Source organism: Anser brachyrhynchus (genome assembly GCF_964034855.1).
Source record: "Anser brachyrhynchus genome assembly, chromosome: 3".
Classification (NCBI taxonomy): domain Eukaryota; kingdom Metazoa; phylum Chordata; class Aves; order Anseriformes; family Anatidae; genus Anser; species Anser brachyrhynchus.
Genome location: NC_137696.1, coordinates 73,082,033 through 73,102,119, shown reverse-complemented (window position 1 = coordinate 73,102,119; position 20,087 = coordinate 73,082,033). Strand labels below are relative to the sequence as shown.

At 43.2% G+C, this 20,087-nt stretch overlaps 2 protein-coding genes across 5 annotated transcripts in view; both read left to right on the top strand.

Annotated features, from left to right (window-relative positions):
- Positions 1–9,075, top strand: part of LOC308193406 (uncharacterized protein) — a 32,856-nt gene extending 23,781 nt beyond the window's left edge. For 3 of the 4 annotated variants that reach the window (XR_013949606.1, XM_080588103.1, XM_080588102.1), the window contains one exon: positions 8,601–9,075. Coding sequence is in view for 2 of the 4 variants with exons in the window: in XM_080588103.1 (XP_080444229.1) it covers positions 8,601–8,660 (60 nt within the window). In the remaining 2 variants the exon portion in view is untranslated. Of the gene's footprint in view, positions 1–8,188 lie in introns of all 4 variants that reach the window. The other variant, XR_013949607.1, reaches the window with a different exon arrangement.
- Positions 1–20,087, top strand: part of SLC35F1 (solute carrier family 35 member F1) — a 243,299-nt gene that overhangs the window by 68,581 nt on the left and 154,631 nt on the right. The window lies entirely within an intron of this gene.

Below are 20,087 nucleotides of genomic sequence, written 5' to 3'. Positions count from 1 at the left end.
GATTAATACAACACAATGCATTGGAGCACTGGCAAAGAGCAAGCTGGCGTTGGCATTCTTTAGAGGCGCTGAAGGTGATAGAGGGCGTTACAAACCAGGAGGCTGTATTTCAGCACCTGGTAAACTGATTAAATGGAAAAAGAAAGGAAACACAGCTATCAAGCAGCTGGAAAATCAAGATAAAATGAGGTCAAAATAGCATGACTTCTGTAAAGGTAACCTGTTCCTCACTAGTTAATCTTCTTGAATTGTTTTAATGTAGCAATAGAATAGCAAATAAAGGGAAATGGTTGGTGCAGTTTATGAAAATAAGGGAAGGTCAATGAGGCATACAGCTGTTATGGCAGAGAACAGAATAGAAAGCAGTGAAGGCAATTACACCAGCGGTGATAAAAACTGTAATGTCTTTGATGCAGAACAGCAACTACCTTGCCCTAAAGCTGGCTGAGGCTTTTAAATTCTTGCTTATCCACAGTTATTATTACAATAACAGCAGTTGTAGCATAAAAGAAATCTGAAAACTGTAAGAGGAAGGCTATTTAAAAAAAAATTCTGAACAATTTTGAATAAAATAATGCAGATGTTCGAGTGAAATTTTCTTTAGTATTTTTAAAAATTTGCATGGAAATGTGTTCTATACTTTGACAAGCTTTGATGGTAAATACCCATGGATGAACAAAAAGATATAGAACACGCATTTGAAGTATATGCGTTTGAGGTACTTGCATTTTAGGTAAACTTTGAATCTGTGAATTTGTCCAAGAGTGGGATTTAAATGCTCTTGATCTGTTTTTTATAAGCAATTTGTGTCATGAACTGTTGTTCTTTCTGTCATGACCCTGAAAAAAGGTGTACCATAGCCACTGAAAAATGAAGTTTTCATTCTAGAAACCTTTGAAAAGTTACAGAGCTGCTGTTTGCTGTTTGGTTTCTTTTCATCATAATTCATTTAACTGGATCTGAGCTGCTCAAGGCTTTTCCAGATGAGAAATGTGAAACCAAAAGAGGCCATTCCTCTGTTCCCGTCAGAGGTTGTTGCATTCAGGGAGTGTGGTGGTTTTACTCGGGTGGGCAGCCGAGCTCCACCACAACCGCTCTCTCACTCCCCCTCCTCAAAGAGGAACAGGGAGAAAATACGATGAAAAGGGCTCAAGGGTTGAGATAAGGACGGGGAGATCACGCAGTCATTATCGTGACAGGCAAAACAGATTCAGCGTAGGGAGATGGTAAGATTTATTACCTATTACTAACAAGCTAGAGAAGTGAGAAACAAAGGAAAGAAACCAAAAGCACCTTCCCCCCCATCCACCCTCTTCCACCTCCTCCCCCCAAGCGGTGCAGGGGAACGGGGGAATGGGGGTTATGGTCAGTCTATAGCGCTTCTTCTCCGCCGCTCCTTCTTGGTCACTCTCGTCCCCTGTGCTGTGGGGTCCCTCCCACGGGATGCAGTCCTTGCTGAACTGATCCGGCGGGGGCTGCCCACAGGCAGCGGCTCTTCAAGAACTGCTCCAGATACGGGTCCGTACCATGGGGTCCATCCCTCAGGAGCAAACTGCTCCAACCTGGGTCCCCCATGGGCAGCAGCTCCTGCCAGGTCACCTGCTCCTGCGTGGTCTCCTCTCCATGGGCTACAGGTCCGGCCTGGAACCTGCTCCGGTAGGGGTCTCCCACAGGCCGCAGCCTCCATCGGTGCATAGCCTTGATGTGCATTAAGGCAGCACATCAGAAAGGGTCCTGTCAGTCTCTGATGAAATGACTGTTGGCATCAGCTCATGAACGGGAAGTCAGATTGTTGTTTTTAAGAATGAGTATTCATACTTCTTATCAGGGCTGTTCTAAAGCTTTCCAAAGCCATAAATGGATCTATCAGTGGCAGTTAATATGCATTAGAATTTTGCAGTTTTTTTTCATTATTACTGAATCTCTCCATTTCTATAGCACTCCACTGACAGTTTCCAGGCTATTTGCTAGCCTTATGTCCATTAGGAAAAACATGTTTTGCTCATTTTTACACAGGTGTATATAAAGATGCTGTAGAATTAAGTGACTTATTATGAAAACACAATTTAAGAGAAGTAGAATGCAGTCTAGTTCTGGTTCAGAATGAATTTTGACCATGCCAATGATATTCATTAAAGCCATAATAACTGTTCTGCTCAATCGTGCCTCCCATTTAATAAGAGGCATGGTGTCTGAATAAATCTGTCCATCGCAGACCCTGCTAATGGGGCAGATGTGAATGCTGTGGAAACTCAGTGTGCGCAGCTTGGGTAGCTGTCTCTTCTGCCTGGGAAGGAGGAGATTGGAGCTTAATTTTGCTGTAGGCTGTGAGGCGGATGTGCACTGTTGGTTACCAGAAGGACATGGTACTGGCAAAGCTGGGGGCAGGCATTGGTCATGTCATCTTTTAAGGGACTTTGTTCTCATTAAACATTTCATTATCATCATAATTGTACTCCATATTCCTTCAGTCTCACAACTCTTCAGAAACCACTAGTTTTTAGGCAGAAGATTTTCCGGTCAGATCCTCAAGTTGACAGCATGGCTGTTAACTTTCGTCAGCAGCAGGCTGGAAAAAACTTCCTGAAATAATCCAAGTGGCCACAGCAGGAGACAAGAGCAATCTCCTCTGAGCAGAACGAAGCAGCCGGGGAGGCTGCTCGTAGCTTGCTGCAGAAGGCAAGCCATGGAGTTGCTCAAGAGGCCACGCACAGCCAGAGGGTGCAAGGGGTGGTGGCTGCTGCGGGTGTCGCACCAACAGGCTGTGGCTGTGGGGGGTTTTGCTTTTCTGCTGAATTTTCTTTGAGATGCATGAGATTGAGGACAAGACAAGACAAAGCTAGTGGAAAGTCCAGAACACCCACTCTTATTTTGATTCTGGCTTCTCTGTTCTAATCTCCTATTTGTTTTTTTATTCAGCACTTGAGTAACCTGGGTATCCATTATTTCTGCACTTATACCTGCCAACCGTTTTGTTTAATCCCAGAGAATCAATGAATTCAGACTATGATTACATAGCTGTAATTTTGGATTAGATTTGGAAAGGAAAAGATCATTACTTTGCGTATATGTTTGCCAGAGCACTGGATTACAGAATATCTTACTAAATAGAATAAAATTTCACTGAAGTTACTAGTTTACCTTTTACTTGCTGAATGTTACTTCAACATAACAAAAATACTTAGGCCCCGAAGACTTTGCCACAGCTCTAAAGCTGCCATTTAATCCGCATGAGGTTTATGTATGCTCTGAGGTCTTACATGGGTCCTCTACATGAAGGAAGTTAAGTTTTAATGGAAATATCATACCCTTTCTACAGCTCAGATAAATTATGTATTACAAAGCTAAACTGAAATCCAAAATCGTACTTTGGTTTGTGAAATGGGATGGAAGATTGTCAAATGAGATTTTGCCACTGTGTGGTGTATACTGGAGGACCTATTACCCATCTAAAGGAAGACATGTTGATCATACTGCTATTGTTTGAAACTAAGAATTTTTGTACACCCACAGAAGCAGATCTCTGAATATTTCGGGATTCCCATTCCTCTCACCCTTGTTACCAACATGGGTATTTGTCAAGTGCTCTGCATTTTGTAAATCTCCATACAATGTACTGGTTTGAATTACATGTTAGTACTGAGCCCAGTTCTCCCAGTAACTTAAGCTGCCACTGATGCAAATAATGTCACAGCATTGCTGCTGTGTTCTATCTAACCCTTTCAAGATAAAGCAAATACCACGGAGCTGTGCGGGATGTGTGATTGTGGTTGATTCACTTTCATCTGCAGCCAAGATTCTTGTCCTCCTTTCTCACTTACTGGAGCTGGCAGGTGATGAAATTAAATTTGGGATTTTAGTCAGAAATGGTGTGGTACAAATGTGAGATACAGGTGTGTTGTGCTCTATTTTCCCTTTTGGTTTGCCTGGCTGCCACCACTTGCGAATTTGTGTTCGTTCGTTAGAGGCATAACATGACGATGAAGGAGTACTCCCTGATGAACAGAGACCCTCCTGGTAAGATTTCACTCCAAAGAACATCTTAAAATGTTACAAGTACACTTTGATATCTCTTCTCCTTCCTTCAGAAGCGCAGTCTTTCTTTACAGGAATAGACATCATTTTATTGCTGCTAAAGAGAAGTGTAACATTTTACAAATTTGAAAATAAACTTACTCAAATGTTTTCAGTTAAAACCCTATTTCTGATTAAAAAACACTGTTTTCTGGCTCAGGAGTGCATCTGATCATGATAATATTTGGTTCATTATTCTCTAATCTGCAGCTTGAAAACTGCTTGTCTTCCTGTGACGGTGATGTATGGTCCGTGGTGTGTAACTGAAGTTAACGTTTATATTGAGCTTGGTGATTTAAGTGTAGTCAATCTCTTTATTAATGCTTATTAGTAGTCAGCGTGATCATGTTTTTCATTTCTAGCTGATAGAGAAAGAAAGTGAAAAGAAAGAATGTCTCTTTTTACCCTAATTACAACTATTTACGACAACGACTGTTCTTTCTATTATAATTCATAGAAGCAAGAAATAACGGAGAAATACTGTATACCACATTTTAAGCAATTAGCATATGTGTTGCTATTACCTTAATGCATGGAACTCAAAACTTCTCCTGCCACTCTATAGAGCAATGTCACTGCAGCACAAGCCAGGCCGTCTTACTCTACTTGGGACGCTGTCACTGTATGTGAATGAAATAACACCAGAAATTGAAGTTTTTATTCAGTCCTCAGCCATGTGTGAGGATCTTGGGATTTATCCTTAGCCTTTTCAGCGAAGACTGTATGTTCAAAGTCTGTCTGGCACAACTGTTTCTGTTTGAACCAGTCTTTTTTTTTTTCCCCCTGTGGTAACAAGTAGTATGGAGCGTTTTGGCAAAGCTGCTGACTCAATTAAGAAATGCTGTCAGTCTTTTCTTTCTTTTTGAAGAGACAAATTGGTACTTATAAAACTGGGAGCAAAACCAATATAACATGTTGCTGAATGTTAAATTTTCCATCTGAAGATTTATTAAGCGTTCAGAAGCATTTTGCTTTGGTTCTGAGTATTAAATGGATAATCGTATTTCCGGAGTAGTCTGCATTTGAACTACAAATCACTACGTGTTTTAATTCAGGCCAGGTAATTGTGTCACTTTGATTGATTGCCTATTTAAGGAGAAAGAGCACTTTTTAATCCAGGCTGAATGTTGTAGTCAGTTTGCTCTTGATTAAAAGTGCCTAGCGGTGACATATTGTCAAAAAGAGTTTTTTTCACAATCTTCTTAGCTAGTAAGATGTCACAAAGTAATACCAGCCCAGTGCTGCGCCTGCTTCTTTCCACTGGAAACGGACTGTGAGAATTGCGTGCGCTCCTGAAACGGCCCAAAGGGAAAGCTGGAGATGTATGTACGCTCCCTTTCCGAGGGCTGTGTGCACACACTTTGCAGAGAGACATCCCTGCCAGCCCATCGCTTGCAGGTGACTGCAGCGACTGGTGCTAGAGCCCAGCACCATGCTATTGGCAGCTGTTGCTGCTGTGCAATTCACTGAGCTTTGCTTTCGGCATCGGTTCTGTCCTTCTTGAAGCAGTTAATTCTCCTTTTGTATCTTGCGTTAATCTGGATGTGTGCTTTTTTCTTGGCTGCTCTATAAGGTCTGATTGTAATTAGACACTGGCCTGGGCCGGGAGAGGTGTGGGAACAGAGGATTGTGGGGTTTTGAAGTTACTTTCTTAAACTGACAGGGTCACACCGTCACAAATCCTGCTGCACATGGCTATCACAACAAGGCCCAAGTGCTAATCTCATTGTTTGCAGAGCTTGAGGCCCAGGCATTTCACATCACAGCCAGCTGTTTAATAGAAGTGGGGCTGTAATGGGCATACAAGAGTCACTGCAGCAAACATGCAGAAGGAGCAAGTAACTGCAAAGCCAGCTGAAGCCAGACTTGTCAGGCAGGAGAAGCTCCAGAGGTGAGCTGAATGAATAATTGCTATACGAAAAGTGTCCCGTTTGAAAAAATTGAGTGGTGGAAGCAAATGCCGATGTTAAACGAAATGTTTAGAGCAGGTGCTTGTAGGGATGACCACACAGATGAGCAGGGCGAAGGCAGAGGGATTGGAACTCCCACAGGGGAGCAATCTGTTGTGCTGCTCCAACTGATGCAGCCAATATGCAAGGCTGTAATGGAAGGAGTTTTCTTTAGAAGGCTGTTGGCAGTGATGGAAATTGAGTGATAAATGTCAGTGGCCAGTCACCACTGTTTTCAAAATTCCAGGTTTTAGCCAACAATCTGTGCAGGATATCTATTCCTGACTTCATCAACATCAAGAACATCAAGAAGCATTTTAATGCTAGCATAAATACAGGATGGTGTTGGTGCTTTAATTGTACTGCTGTAGCTAAAAGGACTAGCAAAGAAGAGATCAAAGGAGCTGTGCATCTGGCCATTGACACAGAGGTTAGCTTTCAAGTTTTGAACATGACATTGATTAGCAGAAAGACAGCAGTGTGATGGGGGAGAAAAGCACAAGAAGAGTAGGGCCCAAGATCTCATGAATTACCGTCTGGATCCTGACACCCCTTCTGTCAATAACTGTAGAGAAACAATTTCATGTCTCTGCCTTAGCTTCTCGAGGTGTCAAATGGAGACGTGAAAAATATCTTTGGTGGTGAAGCAGAATGTGCGTCCTTCCTGTGCAGAGGACATTCAGTGTTGGTGTTTGTTCCTGGCCTGGAGCTTTTGAAAATTTGAGACAGCAACAGCAAGTGTTTGTCTGGATACGTCTCTGGGACTTGGCAATAAGTGGTAGACTTTTAATAAATATATGAAATATTAGTTTGGTCATAAACATATTAGTCTTGTGTTGTAGGCCTTACATACTAAACAAAAGTTAAGGGTGTTTCAAGGAGACTAAATAGCACTTTTTGTCATTATTCAAGGAGTCGAATATTTCATGTCTTCCCACTGCTGGAGTTCATTTTATTTCATACATATGGATTTAGCAATAATGTGGTAATTGCATTTTCTGGTGATTAACATTGCCCTGGTGTAAAATACAAGAGCCACATCCTCCAAGAGCGGTGTCTTCCAAAGTCACCCTATCACATGGCCCATTGGCAGAGGCAAATGAATTTAAGTAATTTAATTAGCTACGATTAGCTTTTAAAGCTGTCTACCCAGAAACCAATAAGAAGGTTCACAATTCATCCTGTATTATTTCACATAAGGCTTTAACAATATTAGGTGAAGGCCGTCTAGTTCAGGGAGCTGGTAATTTAATCTGTACTTCTCCTCTGAATTCCTCGTTCAAGCCAGCCTCTGTGTGTAATGAGCAAAGCTGGTTGTTATTAGGCAGCTGTTAAACGTCTGGTGGCGAGCGGGTGCGTGGCAGCAGCCCAGTTGCTACAGGACAGCTGTACAAATGACAAAAGCCACCAAGGCGCTGGGCTGCCACCTCCCTTGGCAGGACCAGCCTTCGCCCTTGCTGCGCCGGGGTTTCTCTTGAGGGCACTGTGGAGAAGGTGCGGGAAGGCCCGCCGCCTGCCCGCTGCTCTTGCCTTGGCCTGCCTTATAGAGGAGTCTGGTTTTCAGAATTGCAAATTTGGCTTCTTTCAGAACCGCTTTAATTCACTCAGGAAAGCAAACACCCCTCTGCCCCCCTCCTTTCCTCTGCAACTTCAAAGGACGTGCCATTTGGGCACGCAGCGACAGCCATTTACAAGGGGAATAAAGAAGGACTTGGGGTGGCTGTGCCAGGCCCAGCTCCCTTTGAAACCAAAGGAAAGGCTGCAGAAGCACGGGTGCCTGTCTGTACCCTTTCGTGAATTAACATATGTGCCAACTGCACAAGTGCGGGCAAAGGCAGAGTCCGGCTTAATGGCACACAAAGCAAGTGTCAGCTAAATAGGTTTTCTTTTTTCTTAACTAGTGATGTGACGCTGGCTGCGTTACAGCAGTGCTGGATTGCAGTGAATTGATTCCCATTTCTGCCCTTTGTCATCTGTCCCCGCTGGGTGGAGGCATCACTGCTGGCCTGGGCGTCTCCCTGTCCTGAGCGAGTGGCCAGAGGTGCCACCTGCACATGCTTTCAGAAGCACTCCAGTCTCACTCAATCAAATTGCCTCACAAAAGCCTATTTTTGCAGTTTTCATACAGGCCCATTACCTGACCCAAATGTCACCTTGATTTTCAGGCTTAAATGCCCCAACAAACAGAACAAACCAAGGTCAAACCATGCTCTAATGCTGCTGGAGTTTGAGACCCAAAGAAAATACCTGGAGCAGCGTTTTCATTCAAGATGTTAATGCACTTTTTAAAAGCATTAGTGGAAAATCCTGCATTATTTTAATGCAATTAAGAAATAGTTTGCAGTTAAAAAAAAAGTTAACAATGAAAAGCTAAAAAGCTTAATTTCTAATGACTTTCAAACAGACCAGAGCATTAACTAGCCTAGCCTGACTCAAAACATATGCTTGTCAAGAGGGAGCCTGGGCTGAGCTTTCACACATCCAGGGAGTGTCTTGAGAGGCTGTGCAGCTATCATGCCTGTGAGCTTTGACATTAGCCATTTCAATGTGAGCCATGTATCTGTTGTGTTCCTGCAGAGTTCCTTCACACCCCCTGTGCATACAGGAGAAGATGTCAAAAATCTCAGCAACGGTTAACTGCATGCACAGCCCTTCAAAACGCAGGGAAATAAAGCAAGCGATCTCTACTTTGAACTTTGTTGAACGTAAGAGAGAGGTTTCCAACCCAGTGGACCAGTTTTGGCTTTTGTTCCCTCCACCCACCCACCCAGTACTGGGGATGGACACAGGGCACATGTGGCGCAGCACAGACGGAGGCTCGGCATATGGGTCATGCCAGCGAGAGTTACCAGGAGGAGTGAAGCGTGAAGACGTGTTGCCCCTGACACCTCAGCAAGAGCTGCCATTTGGGGCTCTTTACCTCTCTCCCCTGATTGATTGGCAGCAATGTACAATACAAAGCCTGTCTCTGATTCCCCTTGCCTGGAGGTAAAGTGCTCTGACCCTGTAATGGTGCCAGTACCTCCTTGTAATCCTATAGCCCTGCCTGAAAACACCTTTTCAGTAGTTGAGTGTATTATTTTTATACAGTCTGTAAGTATATTTAATAGCTGACATGTGAAATGTGCCATTTGTCTTTGTAATAATGCTTTCCTTTTTAATCATGTTCTTCCTTTGCTATTTTTCTGCCAGCCCTTGGCAATGTTTCATTTTAGCTCAAAGTGAAAGAACAGACTCTTAAAATAGGATGTAATCCTCAGCTATCGTTTGATCAGTTTTAATTTAATTTCACTGCAATGAAAACATAATGGAAATCTGAACTCCAGAACATACAATTCAAGGAAAGTCACTGTCAACATTACAGAATCTATGACCAACTTTTCCAAATAGTAATAGCAGTACAAGCCCAGCAGCTCTTTACAGAGTGGTCTGCTGCTTTACAATTACCTATTGAAGTGTGAGGCACAGCTTTCCAATTTTTCAGAAGTGATCTCTGTATCTTGAGTACATTTGGTTTGGGATGCTGATATTAAATGTATTGGGTCTGCGTCTCTGATGTGCTGATTGCCTTTCATTTTCATTTAACAGCAGTGCTCTTCATTTCCTCAAACCTGTTTATCAGCATGCTTCGAGGGCTTCATCAAAAAGTTAGCACTTGTCCAGTGTGCTTTGGGTTCAGGTATAATTCAAAGATCTCTGATTATCATGACTTCTTTGCTCTTTCCTTTCCCTTTCCCTTTTCTTTTCTCTCTCTCTCTTCCCTTCCCTTGCTCTGTGTAGGAGAGAAAAAATGCACAATTCTCCCACAGACTGGAGTTATTCTACCTTGTCTAGGTCCTCTAATTTTCAATAGCACAGCACTGCAGGTTTGCCTTTGTCATTATTTCTCTGATTTATTTGTGCTCCCTCCAGCTTCAGCCTGTCTGTTACTCTGTCAGGATTCAAGCAGAACTTCTCACTTCTCACAAGAATTATTTTTGGAACTTGTAAAATATTCCTTCTGTACTGCAGCCTTCCCGTGCAGCTGCAGTGGGCTGCCTGGTTCGGGAGGATAACTTGTCGGGGGAAAGAGAGGCTACAACATCCCCAACAAAGCTGATACAATGCGCTCTTTGTATCTGGCCTGTATTCACGCATGGTTGCGGCATAAGAAAAGAGCAGCTCCATGCCAGCACTGTTCTTGGGACTGGTCCAAGACCTGCCCGGAGGTGAGAGAGGGGGTGCCGAGGGAGAAGGAGCCTTCACCCCTAACCTGTATTCTGCCTCATCTTAAGAGCAGTTGAAAGCTTTTGCCAAAAGATTCAGAAGTTAATGTTCAGAGCTGATTATGCTTATTAGTTAAGCTCGATAGCAGCCCCTGAGTGGGATGAATGGTGGCAGGGCACATGCTACTTAAATCTTTCTTTGTTTTCTTTGTTTGCTTTTTGTATAGCTCCAGCCAGAGAAGCAAAGATTAAGTCAGATCCCCAAGAATACTATTTGTTAGTGCGAACCCACCAGTGGTCAGTATATCAGCCTGGGAAAGCATCCCCTCTTGCACTTGTCTGAAAGCCCTCTCGCACCGGGAAACCCTGGGATCACTGCTGCCGCCTCCAATCTGCATAACAGTGCAGCATACTCGTGGTGGTCACCCCACGGACCTGCAAGTGCCATCGTGCCTTTGTCAGCTGGCCACAGCAGCAGGCCACGTTCAAGGAGTGCTGCGGCTGGTTCCTCACTTGTTAGTGTGCTGAGTTGCTTTGTTAAGCAGCTGGTGGCTTTGCTTCCACAAATATGAATTCATCATTTATCTGCACAAAAGGCAAATACAACTACAGCGTCGATCTATTTGAGTATATTTGGCTCTCTCATAATCGTCAGTGATTTCTATATATGTGTATCTACACATGTAGAGATCTTGCAGAATACTGTGCTTCTGAGTAGGATCATTGTTGCTGAGACGTCAGTTGGGAGGTGGGGGTGTTGGAGAATGGAAATCAGCTTTCTAAAACAAAGGCCAGCAGTGATACATGCTGTTGCTGAGATGGCAGTGATTGAAAACTAGTGTGAAAAGGGGTAGATGGCAGAAAAGTGACTGCAGACATTCACAGTTCCCCAAAAGGAAAGCTGTTATCGCACAAGCTGTTGCAGCACATGGATCCAGACACCGTTTCTCTCAGGAGTGGGGTACCCATGGATCTTTTGACAGTAGCAGTTCCCAGTTCAGATGGGCTGATAGATGGGTCCTGGAGCCCTGTCTGTAAAGCTGCAATAACTCAGGAGGTGCAAGTCAAAGTGGGGTATGCACGTAGCCAACTTTCAGTACCACTCCAATTTTCATTAATTTGTAAAATGACCCAGAAGTAAAATTTACTGTGGGGTGAGATTACTTTCATAAATTATGCTTATCTTGATGCCAGCCAAAGAGTACACACGGCAGAGAGAGATGCTGATTGTCCTGTAAGAAATGTCATAGCACTGGAAGAATATAGGATCATATAGTTAAAGATTATGGCCCCAGTTCCACTCCCGTACCTAGAAAGGCTGCAAAATATTCAGTTAACTCTGGGCGTGCACTTCAATTCAGAGTTCACTTCAGAGAGATTTAAGCACATGCTGGAATAATTTCCTGAACCAATATTCTCCATATGCACAAATGAAAGGAAGTTGTGGTTAGCTGAGGGTCGGCCTCTTCTCACAGATAACTAGCGATAGGACAAGAGGGAATGGACTCAAGTTGCACCGGGGGAGGTTCAGGTGGGAAATGAGGAGACATTTCTTCTCAGAAAGAGCAGTCAGGCATTGGAATGGGTTGCCCAGGGAGGTGGTGGAGTCACCGTCCCTGGGGGTGTTTAAGGAGAGGTTGGACGTGGTGTTTAGGGACATGGTTTAGTGGGTGACATTGGTGGTAGGGGGACGGTTGGACCAGATGATCTTGGAGGCCTTTTCCAACCTTAATGTTTCTATGATTGTATGTTACACCGATTAGAGGCTAGAGCCTGAGCTGGAAAAGGTCACGTGGAACATGTGCAACAAGGTAGATAAGGCTGCAATTTGCAAGGTCCTGCAGTTTTGCCACCTAACCTAACCCATAAAAGTGGCCTAAAAGAAAGCTGGAGAGGGACTCTGTCAGGGAGTGTAGCGATGGAACAAGGAATAAGGGCTTTGAATAAATGGAGAGGAGGTTTAGATTAGATGTGATGTGAGGAAGAGATTCTTTACTCAGAGCACAAAGCGCACATGGGAATTAGGGCTGAAGATGCACCTTGCTTCTGTTCTTTTCCATAAAGGATAGAATGAAATTACCTAAAAAACAGTGTTAAAAATAAACCCAGGGCACAGGATGGGAGGTGGAGGGCAGTCCCTGTGGCTGAGGGGCAGCCTTTCTCTCTGGCAAGCCAAATGACCCGGGGGAGCCAGCCCCAGAAAAGGGACCCTCAGCCCCCCCAACCCTCCTTCTTCCACGTGAGGGCATCTTCCAGGCTGCTCCCAACACAGCTGCCTTTGGCCACGCGTGGGCCACTCCATCACAGAGGCTTGCTGAGGTCACAGTGGCCACCGCTGCCCTGCCCTTGCTCCAGGCCCTATAAAACAGGACCCCTGCAGCTGGCCCACTACTTGCTGAGCATCTAGGCACTCTGACAGCTGACTTGTGTGGCAGGAAGAAGAGCTGAAGCAGGAAGGTGAGTGGCAGGCCTCCTCAGTGTGAGAGGACAGCGATGCTTCCAAGGAAGCACCGAGAAGGAGTGCACCTAATGAGAAGTGTCATGGACAGAGGGATAGCGCCTGTGGCACAACTGACACCGGTGCCCAAGGGACCTCTGGTGCGCAGCCCATAGACACTTACAGGCGGTACCACTGGCACCGCAACGATGCGTGGAGCAGGCCGCCCCCTCAGCCATACAGCGACAGGGGGCCTGGGCCTTCCCGGTGGCACAACGGCGGTGTGGGGCGAAGGCAGGAGCGTCAGGCAGGCAGCCACCTGGAGCAGAGCCATGCCCATAGTCTGGAACGCAGCATGGGACCCAGCCATGGCTGTAAACCAGACGGCAGCGTCAAACCCACAAATGGAAATCAACTGGACAGTCCCTGGTGCATAGGGACATGGCTTAGTGGGTGATATTGGTGATAGGGGCATGGTTGGACCAGGTAATCTTGGAGGTCTTTTCCAACATTAATGATTCTATCAGCAGTATCAACATTTTATTGTTATTAATTCTTTACTGTATGGTCACCAATTTTAGCTGATTCTTGATAATACTTTTCACATAAGTTCATTAATTTCAAAGATTAATTTATTGTCTGAACATGCAGGGTTTTTTCCCTCTAGAAATATAACATGCATAGTCTATATACCAACCCAATATTTTCAAAAGTTTGCATTTAAAGAAGTTATTTCCAATCTACTTGCATGATTGGTTTGTGAATAGTCAACCAGCAGCTATTAATGTATCTCAGATTGTCCCATCAGCCAAGTGTTGGTGAAGAACAAGTGCCTCTTAAAATCCAAAGTACATGCAGAATTTGTATTTTTTTGCCACCAGTATGGAGTTGGCCCAGCTCCTACAGGAAGGCTGATGTTACCAGCAATCAGTTTTTACGTTTCAAAGTGGGGTGTAAATAGACAGAGGAATCAGCCTCTACTCCAGACTGGCTAGAGGCTCCCATCATCCATGTGAAATTGCTTTTCTTTGCATGCGTCAATTGAAATTGCTAATGTGTACCAATTAAGTTTAATGAAGGGAAGTTGCTGATAGCTTAGACATGCTGACAGCCCTTCTGTTTTTGTTTTTTTCTCTTTTTTTTTTTTTTGGCGGGGGGGGAAGGCTTGTACAACCTGTTGGTATGTTTTGGTTAAAGCTGTTTTTGTTTTCATGAACTGTATTTTTTTTTAATGGATTTAGTTTTTTGGGGCAAAACTCTTGAACTAAGAGCTCTCATACACTTGAAATTTGCTTCTGGACATGCTGCCATGTATCTGCAGCCCCTCCATGTCCCTGCTGTCCCAGCTGCATGCTCACTGTTTGTCCTGTGCTGTGCTTACTTGGTGTGAGTGGATGTCACCTCCTTGCCTCCATGCTGGCCACTGTTCCTTGCAAGTTCATCTTCTGGGGGAGCTTTCAGAACTCAGGTGTTAATCTAGTCCTATGCTGAAGCTGCAAAATTTTGGTGGCAAAAATTCATCCTTCACAGCCTCCCTGGACACCACATGGTTAACTGTGGCTGGTTAAAGGCTCAGCTGCCTGCGCACAGAGGAAGGAACAGAGGGACTCGCCAGGCAGGGGCACCCCAATAACCCAGTCAGGGACACGAGCACCCCAGGGCATTAGTCCCACAGGCCAGGGGTGACTCCCACTACCATGAGCCTGCAGGAGACCCTGTCCTTAGATCACCACAGACTGAGGGTTCACTGCCAGGGGTGTGGACACATTATGGAAATGGAAAAGTGGACAAGTAGAGGAAAAGTGTGTAAAGGGACCGGTCACGTATAAACAAGCGGCTCGTCAATGCACTTGTCCAGCCAGGCTGTAAGTGCCGTTCATCTTTGTGTCAATGCTGTCACCTTGATCTGTGCTGGGGCACTGCTGGCCACATATGTACGTTTATATGATGTTCTGTGTACGTTGTGCATCCACCTTGCTGCTGGCTGGATGTAGGGGCACGGGCCTGCGGCAGCCCCCCCTGCACCAGGCGCCACACCGGGCACAGGCCGGAGCCCGCCGCTGCCTGTGGTTGGGCTGCGCAGGGGAGTCTGTCGGATGTCCACGTACAGTGAGATCAGGTGGGTTCTAGTGGAAATCTGTGAATTTCTGCCTCGCAGAGGTTCCCTCTGTTTCAGGGAAAACTGCAGGTTTTACTTGTACATCAGTCAGGGGCAGTTAGTGCTTTTCACTTGCCAGAAACAAAGCAGTACATCTGTATTTGCTCTTCAGTCTGGTAGCTGTCGTTGCTTACCTTGGCCTAGTAAATGAAAGTAACCGGGGAAAGAATCACTTCTTAAATGTGCCTTTTGTACCTTATTTGTTTTGTGGAGTAGTTTGAGAATCCCTTCCCCATCGTGTTGTTTGTTACATCTGGATGTTCAGTTCTTATGGGCTGAACAAATTACTCGTGTCGGCTGTGAAGCTGCACAGCTTAACCTTATGCTTCATTGCTAGGAAAAAAGTAATTATATTGGACATCTCCAGATGTTCTTACTTAAGAAAAATGACACGTCTATATTTTCTTTACAACTCATGATTGAGAGTGCTATGGCCTTTCCAGATCCTACAGAAGCTTCCAAGCAAACTCCATCTTACATTCTGCTGATTTTCATTTCTGCAGAGCCAAAAGCTTCATCAGCATTAACAGTGTAAGGAGCAGCCACGGGACCCCCATGTTCCCTTTCAGGCTCCACAGCCTTTATGATAAGCATGACTGTGTGTTGATAGAAGGTTCTGCCACTGCTGTCATTATCATATATGGTTTATGAAATCCCTGATCTTGTCAACCCATCAAAGAATATGTGGGCATTGTCCTGAAAACACTAAAGACTATTGCAGCATAGTCTTCATCGCAGCAATGGCCCCAAACTGCACACCCTTCATCTTCCAGTAAGTGTTGTAGGTTTAAAAAAGAACTGTGCAGTATGTGTTAAACACCTTAGACTGCTTGTTGCTTTCTACCATCCATCTCTGAGGTTCTTTCTCTGGGTGTCATAAAGGTCATATACAATACAGCAAGCAGTTATTTTGTCATAAGAGGTGGATATTTGTCATCAGCTTTGGCACCAGATTTCTCCATCTGTCTTTCAGCGTATTGAAAGCACATGCCACTACCATACTTCAGCTGATGGAGCTATAACTCACCATCTTCCATCAAACTGTCTTAAGAAATATGAAGAAAGCAGACGCAAGAATGCACAGATGTCAATACCATCATGGAAATGTTCCATAGACGATATCATAGAGAGCTTGGCTTTATGGTTGTTTTCAGATTATCCCATACTAATATTAGTGAGCCTCCTACATTAATCCCCAGAGCCTTACAGTTTGTGAAGAAATAGCCCTTCCTGTGCTGAGCACCAAGATGTAAGCATGTATGTGAGAGAGGATTGAAGAGTTAGAATGTGGGTCTACTTGTCCAACCCCATTAATAACCCTCTCAGTGTCCCCCTTTTTCTGATCTGCAAAGACAGGCGGTATGGGATTGTGATGTCCCTGTCTGTGCACCAAAAAAAGCCATGCAGCATGGCAGTTGAGTTCTGTACCAGAAGATGTCTGACCTTAATGCTTATTTCCAAAGATTGCAGTGCTGTGGGGCTGGACAGGGGGAAGGCAAGAGGAGCAGTATCACAGAATTGGTGATGGGAAGGCACACTGGTCACCCAGATTTTGCTATAGATCACTTACTGTGAAGTGGGTCTGCAACATGTTTCAGCTGTAGACATTTCTGAGGATTTGTTTCATGTCTCAGTAAATTAAGTCATTTTTTTTTAAACTACTGGCTTATTTGTTCCTGATCATAACAAAGGATATACCAATAATCTTAAACATCTGCAAACAAATGTTTTTTATAAAAGCAAATAGACCGTAGGATACTCCTTTGTTGATTTGAGTTTGTGTATTATTATTTTTTAAAATATTTATTTAGAAAATTTAAAATGTTTACATGGCAGTTGCTTATAAATATTAGAAGCAAAACAAACCATTACAAATGGAAAACTGTTTTTATTGTTCATTGTATTAATGCATTATTATAATGCATTATGTATTAATGTATTAATTAAGTTTATCTGATTTCCTGAAATTAGCAGAATAATACCGTGTTACAGGCACTGCCTTTTTTACCATTTATATCAAATTTTGTCAAAGGTTCTGTTACATTCAATATAATAACATGCATTTATAAATGCAGGTATGTCTGTCAAACAGACACATTTTCTAAGTTTGCCTGGTTATGGCTAAAAACATGGGTATTTCAGATATCCCACCAAAAGTTATTCAAACATATCTCGAAGTGGGAGATCTGCAAACATTGACAAACTTCTTGTGATAAATCATAGAGGGAAAATTCTTTGAAGCTATACTAAATATGAACAATAATAAAACTCCAGGACCAGAACATTTTTCATCTGAATTTAATAGCTTGTTTAAGGAGGCATTAGTATGTTCCTTGAAAGGGATGTTAATGTTTGGTTATAGCAGGAACTTCCAGGGACTGTAGAAGAAGCTGCTTACAGTGTTTGCCCTGCAGTTGGAAACACCTTTGCCTTTGCACCTCTAGTGGGCCCATATTATTGCAGAATGATGATATAAATTTTTATAAGTAATTAGTGAGATGATTGCAGGCTCTGCTCTCACTTTATGCACTTTATGCACTTTATGTCCAGTTACTGCATTCAGAAAGGCTGTTTTGCTTCTTAACTTGAAAAAGTTACTTTGTACATTAGCTATAGATGAAGTAGTAGACTTTTGATGGGCTAAAAGGAAACCAAAAAATTGGTATGAACCCTTTTAGATGACTTTCTTGAGAAGGCAGTGTCTGTTCATGTCAGGATAGAGAAAGAATTGCTTGCAGTTCTAGTCTGTAACATGATAAAAGTTAAGAGCTGTAATATACATGATGCCTTACTCCAATCAAGTAAATAAACATACATGTAAACTGAATGGATCTATTAGCATGTTTCACATGCTAATGACATTCAAGTGGAAGAGGAGGTCGCATATATTCTGGCTTTGAGGTTGTGAAATTGTAAGAGAGTATTAGGATGAGGGTTTATAAACCATTACTACAAGTTGCTTATAATCAAATAATACAAATCACAAAATATTTCTTCAGTTGTTTATATACATGATGTATTCTGTTTCATTCATTGGAACTCCTAAAAATACTCCCTGTATCTTGCACTACTCAGGTGCCTAATATTTATAGATATTTTTATTTTAGTATCTAAGTTCCTTAGAATTATCTTTGGGTAGATATAGGATCTATTACAGTTAAATTCCAGCTTGCTTTAAATGAAAAAATAATTTTACTGAAGCAGTGTAAGCATAGGCTCAAGAGCTAGCATTTTTGAAGTTGTTTCCAGTGTTCTTAACCAAAAACACAGTACCAAAAGCCAAAGAGCAACCCCCATCAATGCTGAGCTTCTCCAGAAAGTGAAATCCCTCTGTACCCCGTGAATTAGAGCAATCTTAAAATGTATACGACAAACATTTGTGGTTTACCTTAGGGATCAGATTAAGCCAAACTGCAAATATTTGTAGCCCATAACAAAAGTTTGGGGGGAATTCTGGCTTCCTTTTTCAAAGACACTAAAGAGCTCCAGTTAATTGTTGGTCAATTAACTTGAGGTTAAAAAAAAAAAAAAAAATCCCTAAATTGTGAGCAGGCCTATCTCTACAGCAAAAAGACTTCAATATAAGGACATGCACAAATAAAATCCCCAAAATTTTTTGCAAAAAAAAATTTGCAAAATTTTTTGCAAAAAATGAAATTTTCAGAAAAGGATCACAGGTCATGTTTGGTACTCCGCAGGTGCTACGCTACATCATGACGTCCTTTGGCTTTATGAAACAACATAAGAAAGGGACCTTTAGGGAGAATCAATAAGAAAACTGTCTTGGAATATTTCTCCCTTTCAATTAAATTAAAAAAAAAAAAAGTATTTTGGAAGAAGCATTCAAACTTGTGCTGAGTCCCCTAGCACTCTCAGTGCGTAGAGGAAGGGAGAGAATTGCTCAGTCCCCGTACCACCAGATGTGTGTTGGTGCCACATTTCGAGTTTTTGCAGTGCTAGGGACAAACTGGAAACAGTTCAGTCAATAAAATGTGCATATGTGTATAAGATGTGTATAAGCAGTTCCTAAGGCTTACATTTTGTAAGGTACACTGACAGGACTGTGATGCATTTGTACAAAAATGGCTTTGAGGAGAGCTGGTTACAGTTTCCAGATGAGCCTCAAGTGATGTATTTACATTGCATGGGGAAGAGAGACAGATGTTGGATGAAACCAAGCCTCATAGACAGGAAAGCAAGTTGAAAAGGAATCATTTGCATCCAAAAGAGTTTCTGAGTGGTTTTGTTTTGGTCAAGTCAAACAATATTTCCCTTGCATTTTGTCTGTCAGAGGATGACAGCATACACTCACATGAAGGAGTTGAATAGGAGCAAGGGAGAAGTCAGGGACCCAGATATGCCTAGAAGGTTCATGAAAGTGAGCACTCACTCCAGCAAGTAGGCTTTAACTGATAAATGGAGACCAAGGGAAAGTGTTGGTTCTCGAAGGTTACATTTGGAAAACTGGAGTGTATGTGAGAGTAGTTCCCTACGGAGACAAGCCCCAGGAAAGCAACCTGCACAGCCACTGGCATTGTATCTGAGTTTCAGGTTGATCTCTGTTATGAGTCTTGCTGTTTTTCCCCTTTTTGCAACTATTTCCCATTTTGTAATCAAATACTTACGCTGTTACTCATCTGTATTTGAGCTGCTCTGTCTGAAATGCCATCTCATAGTAACTCACCTCAAGGCGAGGAGCCCTCAGCAAACAGTGACTGATCATGGAGAGACACCAGGTTACTCATACTGTGCCTAGCCCAGAATGTGGCAGAGTTCAAAGGTTTTCCTCCTCCTGGAATATATCACCAAACTTTTTATATGCTTTACAAATGCAAGGGCAAACCCTGTCTTCCCTCTGCAAAGCCATCAGTGTGCAGATGATGTGGGTCTCTGCCTGCAAGCTGTGGAGCTGCAGAGGAGAGGAGCTGGCAGCAGTGGGCAGATCGGTGCAGGGATGCGCAGGGGGTGTGGGTACTTTTGAGGATGCAGTGGTCCCCATGCAGTGAACCAGCTGGCCTTTGGCAACCTTGATGAAAAATATTAGAAATATGTCAAAGCCCTGCAGGCTTTACCTCTGAGAGGAGACAGGGAGTCTAAGGATTCGTTTTCTTTATTTTTTTTTCTCTGCAGCTCTTTTTTTTTTTTTTTTTTCCCCTCAGCTCTGTGATATAGAAGATTATGCACATCTAGAAATAGTGTTAGCTCAGCTCCTTCTTTTCCCATCTTTCTAGTAACTTTGTCATAGGGGAATTGCCATAGAAAGT